At 46.8% G+C, this 19,903-nt stretch overlaps 1 protein-coding gene across 2 annotated transcripts in view; it reads right to left on the reverse strand.

Moving 5' to 3' along the window:
* The window catches only part of VPS25 (E2F/DP family winged-helix DNA-binding domain-containing protein), a 135,125-nt gene that overhangs the window by 107,264 nt on the left and 7,958 nt on the right, over window positions 1-19,903 (reverse strand). For both annotated transcript variants that reach the window (XM_086802345.1, XM_086802344.1), the window contains exon 5: window positions 14,614-14,702. In XM_086802345.1, the coding sequence (XP_086658471.1) occupies window positions 14,614-14,702 (89 nt within the window). The remainder of the gene's footprint in view (window positions 1-14,613; window positions 14,703-19,903) is intronic.

Below are 19,903 nucleotides of genomic sequence, written 5' to 3' on the forward strand. Positions count from 1 at the left end.
CTTGTAATGATTGTGGCGAGAAAGGCCACTACTGGAGGAAGTGCCCTAAGCGGACAGGGAAGAGTGCTGATTCCTCAGCCTCAGTTGCGAAGACTCCGGCATTTGTGCACTTAGAGATGGTGGACTCCGATGCTTCATCATCTTCGAGCGAGGAGGCAGTTGGCTTCACCGCGAAGGATACCCGGGAATGGATTCTCGACAGTGGTGCTTCCAGGCACATGACTCCATCCCGTGACTTCTTTCTAGATCTGAAACGGCAGTCAGGTCGTATCTTTATTGGCGATAACTCCACTATTCCGATACATAGTGAGGGCCAGATGGAGATTATTCCCGACGGCAAGGGGGGCAAGCATGCTTCCCGTGTTGTTTATGTCCCTGCTCTGGGTTTTCATCTTCTGTCAGTGCATGAGGTATGCAAGACTGGCTTTCGGGCGGAATTTGAGAAGCATTCAGTTGCTCTAAGGGACCGTGAGACAAGCAAAGTTGTTTGGGAAGGCGGTGTGGAGAATGGCATCTACAAGCTCTCTGCACTCTTCTCATTGACAGGCTCTCAGGTCGGAGATTTGTGGCACTTTCGTTTTGGCCACTTAAATGTGGATGCTTTGCGGCGCGCCTTCCGGGACCAGATGGTGGTTGGCTTGCCAGATGTTGGTAATAGGCAAGGACGCTGCAGTTCTTGCATACGTGGTAAGCAGCACAAGGAATCCTTTCCGAAGCAAGCTTCCAGGCGGGCTTCGAAACCATTGGAGTTGATTCACACTGACTTGTGTGGACCACAGCAGATACCATCCTTGGGAGGATCTCTCTACTTCATGCTGCTTGTTGATGATTGTACCAGATTCACGTGGGTCTACTTTCTTTCCCAGAAGGACCAGGCTTTTGCTCGGTTCAAGGATTGGCACGTGATGGTGGAGAAAGAGTCTGGATTTCAGGTCAAGACTCTCAGGGCTGACAAAGGAGGTGAATTCTCCTCGACTGTATTTTTCCGGTTTTGTGCAGATCATGGCATCAAGAGGGAATTGGCCAATACTGGATCGCCTTCGGAGAATGGAGTTGTTAAACGTAAGAACAGGACTGTGGTGGAGATGGCGAGGACCATGCTGGAGCATCGTGATCTTCCTCGTCCACTTTGGGGTGAGGCTGTGGCAACGGCTGTCCATACCATTAGCCGCTCTCCGACGACTTCTGTACCCCATATGACTCCATTTGAGGCATATTTTGGCAGGAAACCCGATGTCTCGCACTTCCGTGTCTTTGGGAGTGACGCGTATGTACATATTCCGAAGAAGCAGAGGGGGAAGCTTGACTCCAAGTCCCGCAAGCTGGTATTTGTGGGGTATAACTCTCTTTCCAAGGGATACAGGTTGTATGATCCAGAGAGGAACGAGATTGTTGTCAGCCGGGATGTGGTCTTTGACGAGCATGTTCCAGCATCCACTGTCGAGGAGCCGCCACTTCTTGGAGATCCAGAGGAGTCTGATGATGATTCCCAGTCTACCACTCCAGTTGATCCACCTCAGTCATCACAGGAGGTTGAGCCCGCAGCTGGAGTTGAGCCCCCGCGACCACAGGAGGCTCACGATCTGTTCAAGTACCTAGGTGGTTGTTAGACACCCTTCGGGAGTCGGGTGTCACGGAGCTACCCTCCGAGTGGACCACAGAGGACGGCCCTCGAAGATCACATCGAGTCCGAGATAAAAGCAACACGGCGGAGCTTCTTCAGGTGAACTATGCTCTGATGTCTCGTATCATGCGGGATAAAGAGCCCACTTCCGTAAAGGAAGCCCTTTCACAGGATACTTGGAGGGAAGCCATGCAGGTGGAACTTGATGCCATCGAGAAGAACAACACTTGGGAGTTGGTACCGAGGCCGTCGAAGCGGTCAGTCATTGGTGTCAAATGGGTCTTTAAGACCAAGTACGCGGCTGATGGGTCGGTGGACAAACACAAAGCCAGGCTCGTGGCTAAAGGTTATGCTCAGCGGCCAGGCATCGACTACGAGGATACCTTTGCACCGACAGCGAGGATGACCACGATTCGGACCGTTCTTGCCCTTGCTTCTTCTCAGAGGTGGCCCGTGTACCAGATGGATGTAAAATCTGCGTTCCTTAATGGTGACCTGCAGGAGGAGGTGTACGTTGAGCAACCTCCAGGCTTTATTGTTCCAGGATCGGAAGGGATGGTTTACAGGTTACGTAAGGCCTTGTATGGTCTTAAGCAAGCTCCGAGGGCTTGGAATCAGAAGATTGATTCCTTCTTTATTCGGACTGGATTTCAGAGATCGGTTGCAGATCCGAACATGTATCTCTTTCGGGAACGCGGCATGGTCACACTTATCATCCTTTATGTGGATGATCTCATTCTCACCGGCGGTCATGTGGAGCACATTGGAGTGACGAAGGCTGCCTTGTCAAAGGAGTTTGAGATGACCGATTTAGGCTTAGTCCACTTCTTCTTGGGATTGGAGATCTGGCAGACCCAGAGGGGGTTTTTCGTCTCTCAGCAGCGGTATGTTCATGAGTTGCTTGAGGCCTTTGGGATGGAGAACTGCAAGCCTATTACTTTGCCGATGGACCCGAACACAAAGTTAACCGTAACAGATCCTTGTGAGCCAGTTGATGCCTCGCAGTACCGGAAGTTGGTTGGTTCATTGATCTGGTTGCTGAACACCAAATTGGACTTGAGCTTCTCCGTGGGGCTGTTGAGCTCTTTTATGCAGACGCCATTGAAGACTCATTGGGACGCAGGATTGCGGATCTTGCGGTATCTGCAGAGTACGAAGGATCTCGGACTCTTTTACACAGGAGGGAATGGAGTCAAGCTCCAAGGTTGGAGTGACTCAGATTGGGGAGGAGATCCAGACACGAGGAGTTCTACTTCAGGATACACTTTTACCCTCGGCTCAGGAGGAGTTTCTTGGAGCAGCAAGAGGCAGCCAACTATTGCCCTTTCTTCGACAGAGGCAGAGTATCGGGCTGCTTGTGGTGTTGCTTGTGAGGTTGTATGGCTGCGGAGGGTGCTAGGCGAGATTGGGTTTCCACAGAGGGAGCCCACAGTCATCCAGTGCGATAACCAGAGTTGTATAGCTATTGCTCGGAACCCGGTTTTCCATGCCCGGACCAAGCATATAGAGATACAGTATCACTTTGTACGTGAGAAGATCTTGGCGGGTGACATCTTGCTACTTTATTGTTCGACGGAGGACAATGCAGCGGACCTCTTCACGAAGTCTCTACCTCAGGCTACGCTCAGGCGGCACTCCAGCTCCCTTGGGTTGGTTTCACAGCCAGGAGCTGAGAGGGGGTGTTAGAAGTCATCTCCTGTCTATTTGTATACACCAGGGCCTCTGTTGTGGGTGAGCCCGCCCGTATATCACTTTTCCACACTCCCCGTATTTTTTCCCTATTTTTTCCCATTTTTCCTAGTGGTGGGAGGGCTGCCAGATGATGCCAAGAGCACCCTATTGCTGGCCGACTGGATCTACATCAGTCGTGGGCTTCAGGGCTGCTGGCCGACTGCTTTTCTTCAGTCGTGGGCATCATGATTGTGGCCGACTACATTTATGCAGTCGTGGGTCTTTTTTCCCAGTCGTGGGCACTATCTGCTGCTGGCCGACTGTCCTCTAGGAGTTGTATATATAGCCCCTCAGCCCCCACCACTTCCTCATTCAGTATTTCCGGGATCTTGTGTATAGAGAAGAGTTTACACACCTATCTCTCTGTGTTTCTTGTGCTGATTATTTTCTGCACCCAAGTTTGGTTATCATTTCCGCTGCATACATGACCATCATTTGCAGGTTGCTGTCCAGCCTGCATATCACCTATTGGTGGCTCCTGTTCCATGCCATAAGGTTGAAATATCATGCCTGGTATCTCCTCTAACTGTGGGATATCCATAGGGATATCTTCTGCCATCTCTGGCTGTCCATTTGGACCATTTTCAGCACCATTTAAGGGCTGGTTTTGCTGCTATAATGGCTGATTTACAGCCCTTGGTTGTTGTCCATGATGTCCATCATCATCAAAGATGACTCTGCCAGGCTCTTGTTGCCTTGCAGGCTCCTTATACATGCATGTTTCATCAAAAATGACATCATTGCTGCGTATAATCTTTCTATTCACTGGATCCCAAAGTCTATACCCCATTTCACCTCTGTCACCATATCCTAGGAATATGCATTTGTGAGACTTAGGATCAAGTTTGGTGCGCATTTCCCTGCGTATGTGCACGTATGCAACGCAACCAAACACTCTCAAGTGCTTGTAGGACGGAGGCTTCGCTGTCCATACTTCCTCTGGCACTTTCCCACCAAGCCTCGCGTTCGGTGACCTATTTATAAGATGAACGGCTGTCATAACAGCTTCAGCCCAAAAACCATGAGGTAACGCAGCATGTGACAACATAGAACGGACCTTCTCCTGAATGGTCCTGTTCATCCTCTCTGCTGTCCCGTTTTGTGGAGGATCATAAGGAGTAGAGAGCTCCCTCTTGATGCCTTTAGCATCACAAAAGTCCTGAAACAGTTTGGACATATACTCTCCACCATTGTCGGAACGCAAAGCCTTCAGTGTTTTGCCAGTTTGATTCTCAACAAGAGCAACAAACTTCTCAAACACTGAGAATGTATCACTCTTCAAACGAAGAGGATAAACCCACACCTTGCGTGTGGCATCATCAATAAAAGACACAATATTTTGCCCCTCCCAAAGAAAGCTGAGACATCTCACATACATCTGTATGCACAAGCTCTAACTGAGCATCTTTCTGTCCAAGAGCTTTCTTGTGGGGGCACTGGAGTTGCCTGCCATATATACAATGCTCACAAAACTGAAAACTTGAAAACTTTAGAGAAGGCAAGTAACCCAAACGAGACAATTGCTCCATTCCTTTGACACTCATGTGTCCCAACCGGCTATGCCACATAGAGATTTCCGGCAGCTCGGTTGCATTTACATTAGCATGGTGACAAACACCTGCATGCATGAAGTAAAGAGTGTCCACCTTAGAGCCTCTGGCAACAACCAGTGAGCCCTTACTAATCTTCCACTTTCCACGACCAAATGTGGTAACATAATCAGCATCATCAAGCTATCCAGTAGAAAGCAGGTTCTTCTTGATCTCAGGCACATGCCTCACATCATGGAGCATAAGCTGTGAGCCATCTGAAAACACAAGCCTCACATCACCTCTGCCAAGAATCTTGCATGCATGGTTATCACCCAAATAAACTAGTTGAATGGAGATAGAATTAGGGTTAGGGCTTCATGTGAGAGACAAACACACAGAGAGAAGAAGAGAGAGAGAGTTGTGGGGATAAGTCAACTCAAGCATTGAGTGTGTGACTCCCCTATCACACATGTATATTGCACTAGTACACATAGTGCACTTAGTACTTTTAATGTACTAAGTGTACTATGTACTATAACTTATGGGCTAGTACACACTATAAGGGTGGGCATAATGCCTTTACCCCAACATCATCCACAAGACACTCAGCTGTTGTTGTAAAAGCTGCCCTATACTCAGCTTCACAGCTCAAAGTGGCCATTGTGGCTACTTCTTGTTGAGCCATGATATGCATGAATCACCTAGACGAAAGCAAAAACCACTAATGGACATCCTCGTGTCATAACCTCCAGCCCAATTGAAATCAGTAAAGGCATGCAGCTATGACTCATACCCCCCCCCCTCTTTCCGGGGATAGAACAATATGAAGAAACCAGATGAAGAAGGAACGGACTCTGCCTCTACAACGGTGTCCCAGACCAAGAAGGATGATGGTATTCTCCTATTAGTCGGTACTTCTCATGCACTGAAGCTTGTGGCTTCTCAAGCTAGGTCTTGGATTGTGGATAGTGGTGCTTCTGCTCACATGACACCTCATCGAGATTGGTTTGAGGACTTTATTGCCAAGACAAGCACTATCACCTTGGGTGATTCTTCTTCCATGCCAATTCATGGACGTGGCACCATTCCCATCTTCCGCTCCTATGATGACAAGAGGTACTTCTTTGATGTTTTTTACATTCTAGATTTAGCATTTAACCTTTTGTCAGTGAGTGCTCTTACAGCTCAAGGTGCGGAAGTGATCTTCACTTGTTAGTCGATTACTATTCATGATAAAACAACTGGTAACATCTTGGCTCAAGGAGTCCAAGATAGTGGCTTATACAAATTGACCGATTTGATCTCTCACGGTTCTTCTTCAGCTCTTTGGCATGCTCGATTTGGTCATTTGAGCTATCAACTTCTTCAGCGAGGTTCCAATGATGGGTTGGTCGAGGGTTTACCAACAATCAAGGCTCCAGCTTCCGTTTGTTCCTCTTGCTTACATAGAAAGCAACACTGAGCCGCCTTTCCAAAGGAGGCAACACAAAGATCTTCGACATCACTTGCTCTTGTTCATGCAGACTTGTGTGGTCCAATGTGTACCGCGTCTTTGAGTAAGGTGTTGTACATGCTTGTGATTGTGGATGACTTCTCCAAATTTACTTGGGTTTTCTTCTTAAAGACGAAGGATGAGGTCTTTCAGCACTTCCGTGATTGGAAGACTGAGGTGGAGAAATCGACCGGTTCTTCGGCCAAGGCTCTCAAAACTGACAAAGGGGGTGAGTTTACATTGCAGGAGTTTCAACAGTATTATTGCAAGGATCAGGGCATTCAAAGACAGCTAACAACAACATACTCTCCATCACAGAATGGAGTTGATGTCCCGTGCTATGCTTGAGCACTCCTCTTTACCGTGTCGTTTCTAGGTTGAGGCGGCTTCTACTGTTGTCTATATTCAGTACAAGTCTCCTATAGCTGCTCTTCCAAACAAAACTCCATATAAGGCTTTCCATGGTGAGAAGCCCTTTGTTGTTCATTTGCAAGTATTTGGCTGTTCGGCATATTCGAAGCATATATGTTTGAAGGACTACTCCCATTGGGCATAGATGATAGAGCAGATCAACCACTAGAAATGCCTAATGGGCAGGCCGCAGCATGTAGGTGCTGAAAATCAGCCCGTTGCAGATCATGACATAGAGGAATCGGTTCATGAAGAGCGGACAGCTTTGAAAGAAGCTAGAATAGTGCCTCGTTGGTTGCTCCACACTTTGCAGGAGAGTAAACTCTCAGCTCCTCTTCATAGGAGGACATGGGCTGGTTCTAGAAATGCTAGAGAACATGCAGCCTTGGCCTTCATGAGTAGTCTTTATGACACAAATGAACCACCCTTTTATGAGGAGGCTCAAGAGGATGAGCACTAGCAGGAAGCCATACAACAGGAATTCAATGCTATTTAGAAAAATGGCACATGGGATCTACTGGACTTGCCTCATGGCAAGAAGCCAATTAGTACGAAGTGGGTTTATAAAGTCAAGAGAAAGTGTGATGGTACTATTGACAGGTAAAAGCCCAAACTTGTTGCCAAAGGCTACGCCCAATATAAAGGCATAGATTATGATGAGACTTTTGCACCTACTTCACAGCTGTCCACTATCGAATGTGTTGTTGCTTTGGCTGCCCATCATAGATGGAAGATTGGACATTAAGATAGCCCTTCTCAATGGGGACTCGTAGGAAGAAATTTATGTAAGTCAACCCTGTCACATGCACTCTGCACTGTAGAGCATGGTGACAAGATGGCTCATCATCAGTGCATCATTGTACAGCAGTAGGACCCTTTAGGATATGATATTGTCGTATGTCGTGGCTCCATCGTAAGTCCAAGTATGGAATATGTCAGGCACGAGCTACGTAGGTCATTCCTCAGCCTTAGAGTGTCACTCTATCAGTTGACCCACTTGAAGAGAATCATTCATGCATGTAGAAGTCAGTAGAAGCTTTAGGGTTTGCATTAGAAAGCATTTTGTATTGCATAGCATTCATCCCATGTGCATGTAAACCCTTGCATAAAGCCTTAGAATATTATTCCACCATTTATCCATTATTATCATATAGTTGGTAGCATTTAATGCTAAGTCGACCAGCTTATTTAGCATTAAAAACATCATTATTATCTTATACAAGTCACGTAGCTTTTATTCAGCAGTCAGCCAGCTCTGTAGCAGCACCATATACTCCATATAAATAGCGAGCGTTTATTTCCATCAACAATTCAATATTCAGCAGTTGGATCATCATCACTTGAAGCCTACACACCTTTAGCCAGCATAAAACGCAGCAGCATCAGCCCAAGGAAGAAGCGCTTCAGTCTACTTGCGTTTCTCAGCCCTACAGCAGATTTCAGCAATCATACACTTCATCGTTTGCTCCATCCTCCCCCCAGGTGAAGGTAAACGTAGCATATTCATTCATTCCTCTTGCATATTCACAGCCTAGAACAGTCCCGATTCAGCTCATCTCTCAGCCACAATTTGCAGCCTTCCTACAGCCGCTTGGAAGAGTGCATTGGCATTGAGATTGGACATCATTGGTTCTACAACAGTGTACAGTTAACCCGACTCTTGGTCTTCCGAAGGTCTTGCATTTGGCTTATCTACAGTCCAAAGTCGGCCATTCTCTTCAAAGTAATAAAGCAAATACTCCTAGCAATAGGAGGGGACCCTTCAATGGGTAATTTGGAACCCAATAAGGTGTACAAGTCTCTATCTCTCTCTCTCATCTCTTAGAGTGTGAAGTGATAAAGTGGATTGCTAATGACTCATGAAACTCAAGATAAAGAAGGCGGTGTGAGACTTTGTGTGACACAATTCTACATCTACACATAATTCCGTTGCATGTTACAAACCCATTGGTTGTGTGCTGCTTGTCCATGAAGGTAAAGCGTGTAAGCTTCGAAAGGCTCTTTATGGGGTCTCAAACAAGCTCCTAGAGCTTGGTATGAGAAGGTACACTCTTATTTGGTCAGCCGGGGATTCCGAAACAGTCCAATCGAGAGCACCCTCTATGTTGAAAAGAGGATCATGGGATTTTACTTGTGCTCATACTTTATGTGGATGACATTCTGCTGACTAGGAACACTTGAGGATGCAATTTCAGCTTTCAAAGCTGAATTAAAGATTTCATTTGAGATGTCAAATCTGTGTCTCTTGCACTACTATTTGGGCATATTTTTGTGCCGACAGATGGCCACATCATGATGCTTCAATCCAAGTACATACAGAAGCTCTTGCATAAGTTTGGCTTTCAAGATTGTAAGCCTATTTCTTCCCCAATAGAGCCAGGGCTTAAATTAAGCATGTATGATACTGGAGAGCCTTATGACATACATGAGTATGTTCAGCCAAGCTATTGGTAGTCTCGTATATTTGTGCAACACAAGACCATATATTCAGTTTGGTGTTTCCCACGCCAACAAATTTACGCATAGTGCAGGTACTAAGAATTGGCAGACAGTTAAGCATATCTTTCGCTATCTTCAAGGCACCCTGGATCTTGGCTTGTTTTATCTCGAGGGTGGTAGCTTGCATTTATATGCTTATAGTGATTCAAACTGGGCTGGAGACTATGACACTCAGTGGGACCTATTTTTTTCTTGGCACCTCACGCATATCTTGGTTAAGTAAGAAGCAACCCACTGTTGCACGTCTACGTGTGAGGCTGATTACACGGCAACCTTCACTGTTACAGTAGATTGTGTATGTCTACACAAGCTTACAGACAGGATTACACTTTGACAAGGAATATTCAGCACCTTGGTTCTTGACAATTGCACAATGTAACGGAGATAAGAGTGTGTGTGTGTGTGTGTGTGTGTGTGTGTGAGAGAGAGAGAGAGAGAGAGAGAAGAGGAGAGGAGAAGAACAAAGACAAGTACACCCGATTGGGTCCCAAATAACCTCTGAAGGGCCCCCACCAAGGACTGGTGTATTTGCTTTATTGAATGATGAAAAAGATTGACTTCTTGGAGATCTTCCTTGGCTGGAAATCTGCAGCCTGAAGATGACCTCATTTCTTGACCAATACTTCAGCACTTTGTGAATAATGAGATGGTTTGACCCTTGCCAAGCATTTGCTTATATATAGTTCCCTACTTCTGGTCAGTTTGCTAAAAAGGCCGTCAGCCTGTGTTGTTTGTCCCACGACCTGAATTAATCACATTTAATGTGGCACCTTTTCATATGTGCCCCACAGGCTGCTGGACCGACTGGCCTGGCTGCTTTGAAGCTGGCCGACTGTGGCCTAAGCCCTTCCTTGGGGTGGCCGACCAGAACACTAGCCCCCTATGGGCTGCCGACTTGCTGCCCAGCCCACTATGGGGGGCTGGTTGCTTGGGCATGGGGGCCTCCTTGGCCCGTAGGGTGGCCGACAAGGGCTGCCCACCTTGTGGGCAAGGCCCTTAAGGCCTTATGGGGTGGTGGCCCATAGGGCTGCCCCTTTGCCTACATGCCCACATACTAACGTATGTCTGCAACAAGATTCATAAACCTAACATTGGTGTCCCAGGCAGAGCCTGGTACACCTCTACATCATTCCAGATGGTGAGACAGTACGGACTGGCACTACTCCATGTGCTGGACATGCACACTTGACCATGACCATGTATGGGACTTGTACACCTGACCCTGGATGCTTAGAGTAGAACCCTCATTGATTCATCCCAAACTAGAGTTCACAAGGGGCCAGTTGCCACTCAAGGTCTTGCACCCACTGTACAAATATGTCCACGTGGCATCCAAGTGCGGAATGCACATGACATCCCCTTCTGCTTAACTTGACGGAAGCTGCATAGCCTCCAAGTAGTCCGTCAATAATGCCGGATAATCCTGAAAAAATTTCTTGTCAAGCCACACCGCTTCATGTGTCCCTCGGTCTTGAAACTTCGTGAGAAACTGTCTTTTTCTAAGGTCAGTGCCGTGCTTGAACCAATGCAAGAGGATCTATTCTAGAACCATAACTTCAGCTTCGTCCACTATGTTCGTTCCTGTTCATCGTAGACAATGGACAGATGAGGTCTTATATAAGGCTTCAACCAACTGACATGGAACACATCATACATTGTCGGATTGGGAGGTATCTTTAGCTTCATACAAACCTCGTTAATTTTCTTTAGAATGGGAAAGGGTCTGGAGCTCGGAAATGATAACTTTGGGCATCACTTGTCCACCTATTTCAACCTTTGCTTCATAATCCTAAGATATATCCAATCTTCTTCCCAGAAGATCACATCCCTTCTGCCCTTGTTGGCCTTTCGAGTATAGGCCTCTTGTGCTTTAGCCAACCTGTCCTTCACAGATTCCAAAATCTCCTAGTAAGACTCCATCAATCTGTTAGCTTCAAGCACCGAGGACGACGTCCTGGTCAAAAAAAGACTGGAATAGTCTTCCAAAAGTTGCCTCATATGGAGTCCTTCCAATAGCTAAAGAAAAAGAGTCATTGAACACAGCTTGAACTAAAGGCAAAAACTGTTTCCACTTACCTTGCTAATTGCGGACATGACACTTGAGCATGTCAAATGCTTATTGATTATAAATCTCCATTTTGGCCGCCCGTCTATCCGTGAAATGCACTGGAGAAAGTCAACTTAATACCAAAGTTATCAAATAATGCTCTCTTGAAATGACTAGTAAACTTGGCATCACAATCTGACACAATGGTCCTAGGTATGCCACCTATGGGGTACCAACGCCTGATGAACAATCTAGCAACATCCTCGACAATAGCGTTTATCCTGCAAGGAATAAGCATAACAAACTTGCCAAAACGATCAACAATCGTTAAATAGTGCAAATTACGCTAACCCAGATTGGGAGGCAAATTTGTCACAAAATCCATAGATATATCTTGGAAAGGTCCTTCAGGAATAGGCAATGGTCTATCTTCTTCCTGCGAGGTGCTTTCACCTTTTGACAAATCAAACAATGATGCACATGTGTGAAGTTTGAATACATCTTGCCTCATTATTGGCCGATAAAACTGCTGCTCTCACTTCTCCAAAGTTGAGTTCATGCCCCTATGACCGCTTGTAATGACATCATGGGCATCATGGATAAGAGTTGCTTGGAATTGTTTCATACATTACGTGATGGCAGATTGGTAGCTCCTTTGCCTAGCAAGACACGTGCATGTTCTCATTATGGAACTTTATATGGATCATGCTCTCATAGCCAGCACACACAATGACGAGGAACTTGCTTTCTTTGAGGAAGCACAGGAAGATAATCAATGTAGAATGAGTATGACCCAATCCTGAAGAATGACACTTGGTGTTTGCCTCATGGCAAGAAAGCCTTTGGTACAAAGAGGCTCTACAAACTTAAGTGTAAGGCAGATCGTAGCATCGATCGCTACAAAGCAAGGCTTGCTTTGCAAAGGGTTATGCTCCACAGAAGGGCATAGACTATGATAAGACCTTTGTTCGCTACCATTAGGTGTATTATTACATTGGCAGCACAACCTCATGGTTTTGTTTAAAAGGGTCAGGAAGCCCAAGTATTCAGGTTAAAGAAGGCTTTGTATGGCCTCAAGCAGGCTCCTAGAGTATGGTACGAGAAGATACATTCATACTTGTTTGCACATGGGTTTTGTCAACAAAGAGTACCCGCTAAGGCAAGAAGACTAGCAAGGATTCATTGGTCATCGTTTTATACATTGATGACATGTTACTCACATGTCCCGATGATGAGAAGATTTCAGCCTTTAAGGTCGAATTACAAGCTTCTTTTGAGATGTTAGATTTGGGTATTACTATTTGGGCATTCAGTTTTTACAGCGTGATGATTGTTGGCAGGTTGGCGATTTCGAGCTTGTGATCTATGGCTAGAAGGTGCCTTGGATTATCCCATAAGTGGAAGCATGGGAAGTTAAAGAGCCATAGAGTGGCACCTTGTCATAATCATCTCCTCCGGCCGGTGTTTTGGGAGGCAGCTCACCGGGAGATGGGAGCCCGGTGGAGGGATGCTGCATTGCCCTTTGGGGATTTCGTGGCGCTCGATGGTGATGCGTCTCCTACGTGCGTTAGTCTTCCGCTGCGCATTCTGACATGGTATCAGAGCCCGGGCATGTGTGGTCCTGGGCGACCCCCTCGCACCTTGGTGGCTTGCGGAGCTCGAATCGAGGGAGGGTGTTGGAAGGTTGGCAATTTCGAGCTTGTGATCTATGGCTAGAAGGTGCCTTGGATTATCCCATAAGTGGAAGCATGGGAAGTTGAAGAGCCATATATAGGCTAGAGTGGCACTTTGTCATAATCATCTCCTCCGGCCAGTGTTTTGGGAGGCAGCTCACCGGGAGATGGGAGCCCGGTGGAGGGATGCTGCAGTGCCCTTTGGGGATTTCGTGGAGCTCGATGGTGATGCGTCTCCTACGTGCGTTAGTCTTCCGCTACGCATTCTGACAATGATGGGATTGTCATGATGTTGTCAAAGTATATACAAAGACTCCTTGAAAAGGTTTAATCTTGAGGATTGTAAGCCTGTGGCTACACTAGTTGAGACAAGTGCTAGGCTTAGCATTCTGGATTTCAATCCGACGTGATAAAAGCAGGCTGTTGGATGCTTGATCTACCTATGCGATACAAGGCCATATATTCAGTATGGGGTGTCTCAATTGAGTATATTTATGCATAGCCTAGGTACCAAGCATTGGCAAGCTGTCAAGCAGGTTTTCTGCTATTTGCAAGGCACTGAGTACCTTTGTAACATTGGGGCTGTTTATGACCCTTCTTGCCACAATAGTGACACTCTACGTGCTTGTTTTTAGAAGATTTGTCTTTGCCTTTGTCTTTGTCATTATCATTGTCCTTAGAACTCTCGTCAGAACCCCTTTTCCCTTTCTTCTGTCAACTCTTCCCTTTATCTCGAGCAGCCAAAGCTCCATCAGAACCACCATAGGTGCCAGTCCGTTCTCAAAGCGAGACTCAATTTGCATAATGGAGGAAAGCACTTCCTCCCAAGTAATTGAAACAACCCGAGGAGAAGAAACGAGACTGAAAATAAGCATCAGACCTCTCCGAAAGCTTGGGGAGAAGCCGACTAGCCATGTCTTGAGTAGAGATATTCTTGCCACATACAGCAAGCTCGTCTCGGAGATCTTTAATCTTCGTGATGAAAGCAGATAACGAAGGAAAGGTGGCCACCGAAAGATTCATCAGCTGCTTTTCCAAAGCCAAAATCCGTCTCGGAGACTTAATCTCATAAAGAACTGCAAGGGCCTTCCAAACTTCATGTGCCCCATCTGTTGTACGCACATGTGAGAGTACAGAATCCTGACAATTCAACATGAGAAAGAAGAAAACATGACGATCAATTGCCTCCCAAGCATCCACCTGTGCCTGAGTTCACACCAACTGTAGAGAGGGCGGGTGAGGAGGGAGGGGACATTGGCAGCTGTGACCGGAACTAGTCAACAGGTCATTAGGGACCCGACCTAGAAAAAACTAGAAAAAAGGGGAAAAATAGAGGTGGCCAACCCACAATCAAGGGCCATAAAAAGGGAACAAATATGGGCTAAATATGGGTAGCATACAGGAATGAAATGCTAACAATGGTTTGTGTGCACAAACTCTTGATTTGTGTTGTGAAGTTGCATATGCTCATTCTATTTGTGTTTTGAGTGAGAAACATTTGTCTAGAAAGATGGTTTCCCTTGAGCTAACTCCAGCCGTCTATTACAAATTTTACTCTAAACACAAAGGAAAAACAAACCAAGTTCAAAATATTGCCTACTTACAAATTGCAGAAGAGTCTCAGCCCAATCTTGAACTTTCCGCCAATGAAGTAAGCATTTTCTATGTCCTTTATCTAGCCATTCAGCTCGACCTTCATGCACAGAAAAACAAAATCAACATAATCAAAGTCAAGAAGTAAGGGCAAAAATGATAAGGATAGCTTCAAAGAAATCCAACCTTAAAAGCTTCTAAAAGCAGGCTGCCATGCAAGTTGAGGTGTAACCTCTCTTTTCACCCATATTGTAAATATGTTACCAATCAAGTGCTTTACTTACAATATACAAGGCCTCTGTGATGCAACTAAATGGAGGCTTTTTTGGTCATATGTAAATATTATGCATCCCCAAGTGGTTTGTTTGCAAGAACATAATCAACACAGTACAGACAAGGGGTCTTCTCTAAATATCTTATTTTAATATGCGGGAATCCAAGCTTTTTCTGGCACTCTTATGATGGTTAAGCATGAGTTGCAACCTATACTGGCTTATTTATAATGATCCAAATGGTCGTTGGCTTGGTGCAATGTATGATTGGAGGAGAGCTATATGAATTTGCAAGTGTTTATGCATCGCAAACTTCTGCACATAGAGCTACAATGTGGCGCTCCTTATGACATATTCATGGATTTCAAATGCTTTTATTACAAGGGATTTCAATAATACACCCAACTTTCATGATAATATCTCTCACCGCTCTCACATGACATGTTTTGAAAAGTAAGATTGGGCTCAGACAATGACTTCTTTAGAAGCATGTGATTTATGGAGATAGCTTATGCCACATCGAAAGGGTTATACTTTTCATCATAATGCTGTTATGCATTACTGTGCACGCTTAGACAGATGGTATCTTCTCAATGTTGCTCAGTATGATGCATACACATGTAAAATGTGGATTGATCACACTTCTCTAAGCATTCGCACGGATGGCTTCCCTATACTTTGGCATGGCTAACAATGATTGTTCACTAACTGACAAAAGGCTACTTATGATTAATAATAGTTACTTGTCACATGCTCATTCTCACCAACCTAGACATTTCCCAGAATGAAAGGGGTCTGGTGGACTCCAGGACATCTAAATATTTGGAAAGTACAAGCTTTGGGAATAGGGGATTGTACTCGAACACAAAGGATCACACTCCTGAAATTTAGGAGAGTTGCTATTTTTGGTCCGACTACGATGGAAAATCTGTTCACGTCATTACGTCTAGAATTGAGCAAATACCAAGAGTTGCCAAAGTACCTATGACAAATGGGATACTAGTTGGGATATTCTTAGAGAGAGTTTATGGAAGGACTCACCTCTTAGATTGGGACATGTGGCAATTGTGCGGCTCTCCACTTGTCATCATAGCCTTCTCTTTCCATTTTCACTCATGGGATTCCCAAATCTATAAATTGGAGCCCTCTCTCTTCATTTGGGGAGGCTCTCTTGATGCACACTAGCCTCTACCACCGTTACAGGAGGGGCAGCCAAAAAAAGAATGATAAGAACCAGAAGTAGGAGCATCAAGTGCTGATTTGGCTAGAGGGGACCAGGATGACCAGGCGGCTGCTGTCAGAATATGCAGCGGAAATGATATCCAAACTTGGGTAGACAAGAGCAAGTAGACTGCAGAAAATAATCAGCACAAGAAACACAGAGAGATGTGTGTAAACTCTTCTCTATACACAAGATCCCGGAAATACTGAATGAGAAAGTGGAGCAGGATGAGGGGCAATATATACAATCCCTCATGAGCAGTCGGCCAGCCTCAGATGGTGCCCACGACTGAGATAAATGTCCACGACTGCTGTAAATAGCAGTCGGCCAGCAACAGATGCCCCACGCCTGGACAGAACAAGTCGGCCAGCACTCCTACAGCCCACGACTGATACAGATGCAGTCGGCCAGCTTCAGAGTGCTCCTGGCATCAACTGGCAGCCCTCCAGCCACTAGGAAAAAATAGAAAAAATAGGGAAAAAAATACGGGGAGTGTGGAAAAATGATATACGGGCGGGCACACCCACAACAGAGGCCCTGGTGTATACAAATAGACAGGAGATGACTTCTAACACCCCCTCTCAGCTCCTGGCTGTGTAACCAACACCAGGGAGCTGGAGTGCCGCCTGAGCGTAGCCTGAGGTAGAGACTTCGTGAAGAGGTCCGCCGCATTGTCCTCCGTCGAACAATAAAGTAGCAAGATGTCACCCGCCAAGATCTTCTCACGAACAAAGTGATACTGTATCTCTATATGCTTGGTCCGGGCATGGAAAACCGGATTCAGAGCAATAGCTCTACAACTCTAGTTATCACACTGGATGACTTTGGGCTCCCTCTGTGGAAACCCCATCTCGCCTAGCAGCCTCCGCAGCCATACAACCTCACAAGCAGCACCACAAGCAGCCCGATACTCTGCCTCTGTCGAAGAAAGGGCAATAGTTGGCTGCTTCTTGCTGCTCCAAGAAACCGCTCCTGAGCCGAGGGTAAAAGTGTATCCTGAAGTAGACCTCCTCGTGTCTGGATCTCCTCCCCAATCTGAGTCACTCCAACCTTGGAGCTGGACTCCATTCCCTCCTGTGTAAAATGTCCCAGATCCTTCGTACTCTGCAGATACCGCAAGATCCGCAATCCTGCGTCGCAATGAGTCTTCAATGGCGTCTGCATAAAAGAGCTCAACAGCCCCACGGAGAAGCTCAAGTCCAATCTGGTGTTCAGCAACCAGATCAATGAACCAACCAACTTCCGGTACTGCGAGGCATCAACTGGCTCACAAGGATCTGTAACGGTTAACTTTGTGTTCGGGTCCATCGGCGAAGTAATAGGCTTGCAGTTCTCCATCCCAAAGGCCTCAAGCAACTCATGAACATACCGCTGCTGAGAGACGAAAAACCCCCTCTGGGTCTGCCAGATCTCCAATCCCAAGAAGAAGTGGAGTAAGCCTAAGTCGGTCATCTCAAACTCCTTTGACAAGGCAGCCTTCGTCACTCCAATGTGCTCCACATGACCGCCAGTGAGAATGAGATCATCCACATAAAGGATGATGAGTGTGACCATGCCGCGTTCCCGAAAGAGATACAGGTTCGGATTTGCAACCGATCTCTGAAATCCAGTCCGAATAAAGAAGGAATCAATCTTCTGATTCCAAGCCCTCGGAGCCTGCTTAAGACCATACAAGGCCTTACGTAGCCTGTAAACCATCCCTTCCGATCCTGGAACAATAAAGCCTAGAGGCTGCTCAACGTACACCTCCTCCTGCAGGTCACCATTAAGGAACGCTGATTTTACATCCATCTGGTACACGGGCCACCTCTGAGAAGAAGCAAGGGCTAGAACGGTCCGAATCGTGGTCATCCGCGCTGTCGGTGCAAAGGTATCCTCGTAGTCGATGCCTGGCCGCTGAGCATAACCCTTAGCCACGAGCCTGGCTTTGTGTTTGTCCACCGACCCATCAGCCGCGTACTTGGTCTTAAAGACCCATTTGACACCAATGACCGACCGCTTCGACGGCCTCGGTACCAACTCCCAAGTGTTGTTCTTCTCGATGGCGTCAAGTTCCACCTGCATGGCTCTCCTCCAAGTATCCTGTGAAAGGGCTTCCTTTACGGAAGTGGGCTCTTTATCCCGCATGATACGAGACATAAGAGCATAGTTCACCTGAAGAAGCTCCGCCGTGTTGCTTTTATCTCGAACTCGATGTGATCTTCGAGGGCCGTCCTCTGTGATCCACTCGGAGGGTAGCTCCGTGACACCTGACTCCCGAAGGGTGTCTAACAACCACCTAGGTACTCGATGGAGCCTCCTGTGATCGCGGGGGCTCAACTCCAGCTGCGGGCTCAACCTCCTGTGATGACTGAGGTGGATCAACTGGAGTGGTAGACTGGGAATCATCATCAGACTCTGGATCTCCAAGAAGTGGCGGCTCCTCGACAGTGGATGCTGGAACATGCTCGTCAAAGACCACATCCCGGCTGACAACAATCTCGTTCCTCTCTGGATCATACAACCTGTATCCCTTGGAAAGAGAGTTATACCCCACAAATACCAGCTTGCGGGACTTGGAGTCAAGCTTCCCCCTCTGCTTCTTCGGAATATGTACATACACGTCACTCCCAAAGACACGGAAGTGCGAGACATCGGGTTTCCTGCCAAAATATGCCTCAAATGGAGTCATATGGGGTACAGAAGTCGTCGGAGAGCGGTTAATGGTATGGACAGCTGTTGCCACAGCCTCACCCCAAAGTGGACGAGGAAGATCACGATGCTCCAGCATAGTCCTCGCCATCTCCACCACAGTCCTGCTCTTACGTTCAACAACTCCATTCTCCGAAGGCGATCCGGTATTGGCCAATTCCCTCTTGATGCCATGATCTGCACAAAACCGAAAGAATACAGTCGAGGAGAATTCCCCTCCTTTGTCAGCCCTGAGAGTCTTGACCTGAAATCCAGACTCTTTCTCCACCATCACGTGCCAATCCTTGAACCGAGCAAAAGCCTGGTCCTTCTGTGAAAGAAAGTAGACCCATGTGAATCTGGTACAATCATCAACAAGCAGCATGAAGTAGAGAGATCCTCCCAAGGATGGTATCTGCTGTGGTCCACACAAGTCAGTGTGAATCAACTCCAAAGGTTTCGAAGCCCGCCTGGAAGCCTGCTTCGGAAAGGATTCCCTGTGCTGCTTACCACGTATGCAAGAACTGCAGCGTCCTTGCGTACTACCAACATCTGGCAAGCCAACCACCATCTGGTCCCGGAAGGCGCGCCGCAAAGCATCCACATTTAAGTGGCCAAAACGAAAGTGCCACAAATCTCCGACCTAAGAGCCTGTCAGTGAGGAGAGTGCAGAGAGCTTGTAGATGCCGTTCTCCACACCGCCTTCCCAAACAACTTTGCCTGTCTCACGGTCCCTTAGAGCAACTGAATGCTCCTCAAATTCCACCCGAAAGCCAGTCTTGCATACCTCATGCACTGACAAAAGATGAAAGCCCAGAGCAGGGACATAAAGAACACGGGAAGCATGCTTGCCCCCCTTGCCGTCGGGAATGATCTCCATCCGGCCCTCACTATGAATCAGAATAGTGGAGTTATCGCCAATAAAGATACGACCTGACTTCCGTTTCAGATCCAGGAAGAAGTCACGGGATGGAGTCATGTGCCTGGAAGCACCACTGTCGAGAATCCATTCCCGAGTATCCTTTGCGGTGAAGCCAACTGCCTCCTCGCTCGAAGACGATGAATCATCGGAGTCCACCATCTCCAAGTGCACAAATGCCGGAGTCTTCGCAGCTGAGGCTGAGGAATCAGCACTCT

Source organism: Cibotium barometz, chromosome 9, assembly GCF_041138505.1.
Source record: "Cibotium barometz isolate CiBa-2024 chromosome 9, ASM4113850v1, whole genome shotgun sequence".
In the NCBI taxonomy this organism is placed as follows: Eukaryota; Viridiplantae; Streptophyta; class Polypodiopsida; order Cyatheales; family Cibotiaceae; genus Cibotium; species Cibotium barometz.